This window comes from Corapipo altera, unplaced genomic scaffold, assembly GCF_003945725.1.
Source record: "Corapipo altera isolate COAL_440 unplaced genomic scaffold, ASM394572v1 59924, whole genome shotgun sequence".
Taxonomy (NCBI): Eukaryota; Metazoa; Chordata; class Aves; order Passeriformes; family Pipridae; genus Corapipo; species Corapipo altera.
In genome coordinates, this window is record NW_020888139.1 from 1 (window position 1) to 3,189 (window position 3,189).

Consider the following 3,189-nt stretch of genomic DNA (forward strand, 5'->3'; position numbering starts at 1 on the left):
CCCCCCCGGCCACCGCGCGGCCGCCGGGCAGAGCGGGCGGTGCTTGGCGAGGCCGGAGCGGAGGCGGAACCTCCTCCCGCAGCCCTGGCAGGCGCCGCGGGCGCCGTCGTGGGTCTTCATGTGCTCGGTGAGGTGGTGCTTGAGCTTGAAGCGCTTGTGGCAGGCGCCGCAGGCGAAGGGCCGCAGGCTCAGCGTCAGCAGGATGTGCCGGTCGCGCTTGGGCCGCACGGCGAAGCGCTTCCCGCAGGCGCAGCCGAAGCGCTTCCCGTCGGCCGGCGCCGGGCCCAGCTTCACCGGGGCGTGGAGGCCGCGGCCGCGCCCCGGCAGCTCGTTGCCGTGCAGGTCCACCGGCTTCCAGCCGCCGGGCTGCTGGAGGAGGGCGGCGCCCAACCGGTTGGGTTGGCCAACGGCGGCGTCAACGGCGGCGTCAACGGCGGCGTCGGGCGGCTCTTGCTTGACGGGCGAGACGTTGGGAGGGTCTTCCTCGTCCTCCTCGTCCTCCTTGACGCAGATCTGAAGGATCTCCCCGGCGGGGGCCGGCGGCGGAGAAGGCGCCTTGTCCTCCTCGTCCTCCTCCACGCGGAGCTGGGGGAGATCCTCCGTGGCCGCCGGGTTGGCGGAGGGGGTGGCCCATGAGGAGGAGGAGGAGGAGGAAGGGCCGTCGGAGGCGTGGGTGGAGGCGTCTCCGTCGTGGATGATCCCAACTCTGTCATGGATGATCCCAACTCCATCATGGACGATCACAACTCCATCGTGGGCAGTCCCATCTCCACCGTGGATGATCCCATCTCCATCATGGACAATCCCAACTCCACCGTGGACAGTCCCATCTCCATCGTCGATGATCCCAACTCCATCCCGGACGATCCCGTCGCCACCACAGATGATCCCAACTCCACCGTGGATGGTCCCGTTTCCGTCAAGGATGGTCCCATCATCACCATGGATGGACCCAACTCTACCATGGACGGTCCCAACACCACCATGGACGGACCCAACACCACCGTGGGTGCTCCCGTCCCCACCACGGATGGGCCACAAGGAGGAGGAGGAGGAGGAGGAGGATGGTCCTTCGCTGCCGCGCTTGACACGAGAAGCGCGGCCGCGGCCGACGCGCGGCGACACGTCCCGACCGCGGACGGTCCACGAGGACACCGAGGAAGCCCCGTCCCCACCACGGGTGACACTGGAAGGCCCCTCGAGATGACGGATTGACCCATCAAGAGCGTGGGCGGAGGCGTCTCCACCGGGGGCGGACGACGACCAGGAAGACCCTTTGTGGCCACGGTTGACGCGCAACGATGTCGACGAAGACCCTTCATGACCGTGGACGGTCCGTGACGGCGACGACGAAGACCCTTCACGCCCACGGACGGTCCCCTCTCCGCCGCGGCCGCTCCACGGCAGCGAAGACCCCCCGCCCTCCACCTGGCGCAGGATCTGGGAGCAGCGATCCACCACGTGCCACATCTGGAGCCCACTGGCCACCAGCAGGTGCCCCGGCAGCGCCTCCGCGGCCACCGTCAGGCGGCCGCAGTAGATGAGCTGCAGGAGCCCCTCGAAGGCGCCGGCGTCGATGGCGGGGGGCAGCGCCAGCCGCCCCCCGTCCTGCAGCAGCAGCTTGTCGTGGAAGAAGGGCGAGGCGGCCGCCAGGACGCTCTTGTGGGCGGGGAAGACGCGGCCGCCCACGTGGACGGAGACGTCGCAGAACTTCCCTTCCAGGCGCAGGCGGTTGAGCGAGTCCAGCAGCGCGGCCGCGTGCCGCGGGAACGAGATCTGCACCCGGCCCGGCCCCATCGCCCTGCGGGGACGCCCCCGTCACCAGCTGCCCCCTTGGGTGCCCGGTTGACCCTTTGGGTTGACCAGTTGATCCCTTTGGTGCCCACTTGCCCCCTTGGTTGCTTGGTTGATCCCTGCATTGACCTGGGGGTTCTTGGGTTGACCTGTTGACCCCTTGGTGCCCACTTGCCCCCTTGGGTGCCCAGTTGACCCTTGGGTGCCCAGCTGATCCCCGGATTGACCTCTTGACTCACGGGTTGACCTGTTGACCCTCTGGTGCCCACTTGCCCCCTTGGGTGCCCAGTTGACCCTTGGGTTGACCAATTGCCCCCTTGAATTGACCCATTGCCCAGTAACTGTCCTACTGACCCTTGGCTTGACCACTTGACCCTTAGCTTGACCACTTGACCCTTGGCTTGACCAGCTGACTTTTTGGTGCCTACTTGCCCCCTCGGGTGCCCAGCTGACCCCTGGATTGACTTCTTGACTCATGGGTTGACCAGTTGACCCTTGGGTGCCCAGTTGACCCCTTGGGTTGACCAGTTAACTCTTGGGTGCCCAGCTGACCCTTGGCTTAACCAGTTGATCCTTTTGGTGTCCACTTGCCCCCTTAGGTGCCCGGTTGATCCCTGCATTGACCTGGGGGTTCTTGGGTTGACCTCTTGACCCTTTGGTGCCCACTTGCCCCCTTGGGTGCCCAGTTGATCCCTGGATTGACCTCGACTCATGGGTTGACCAGATGCCCCATGGGTTGACCAGTTGACCCTTGGGTGCCCACTTGACCCTTGGCTTGACCAGTTGCCCCCTCGGGTGCCCAGTTGACCCTTGAGTTGACCTGTTGACCCTTAGGTTGACCAGCTGACCCTTGGCTTGACCTGTTGCCCTCTTGGGTGCCCAGTTGATCCCTGGATTGACCTGTTGGTTCTTGGGTTGACCAGTTGACCCTTTGGTGCCCACTTGCCCCCTCGGGTGCCCTGTTGACCCCTGGATTAACCTCTTGACTCTTGGGTTGACCAGATGCCCCATGGGTTGACCAGTTGACCCTTGGGTACCCAGTTGACTCTTGGCTTGACTAGTTACCCCCTTGGGTGCTCAGTTGACCCTTGAGTTGACCTGTTGACCCTTAGGTTGACCAGTTGACCCTTTGGTGCCCACTTGCCCCCTCGGGTGCCCGGTTGATCCCTGGATTGACCTCTTGACTCATGGGTTGACCAGATGCCCCATGGATTGACCAGTTGACCCCTGGGTGCCCACTTGACCCTTGGCTTGACCAGTTGCCCCCTCGGGTGCCCAGTTGACCCTTGAGTTGACCTGTTGACCTTTGGCTTGACCTGTTGCCCCCTTGGGTGCCCAGCTGACCTTTGGTTTGGCCTGTTGGTCCTTGGCTTGACCAACTGACCTTTTGGTGCC

The 3,189-nt window shown here is 64.8% G+C and overlaps 1 protein-coding gene across 1 annotated transcript; it reads right to left on the minus strand.

Annotated features, from left to right (window-relative positions):
• Positions 1–6: 6 nt before the first annotated feature.
• On the minus strand, positions 7–3,173 carry LOC113941869 (zinc finger and BTB domain-containing protein 9-like; the record flags this gene model as incomplete). Its single annotated transcript, XM_027633006.1, has 3 exons — positions 2,447–3,173; positions 2,064–2,367; positions 7–2,004 (listed from the first exon to the last, which is right to left on the minus strand). A coding segment is annotated over exon 3 (1,791 nt), but the record flags the coding sequence as incomplete, so codon positions are not given.
• Positions 3,174–3,189: the final 16 nt, after the last annotated feature.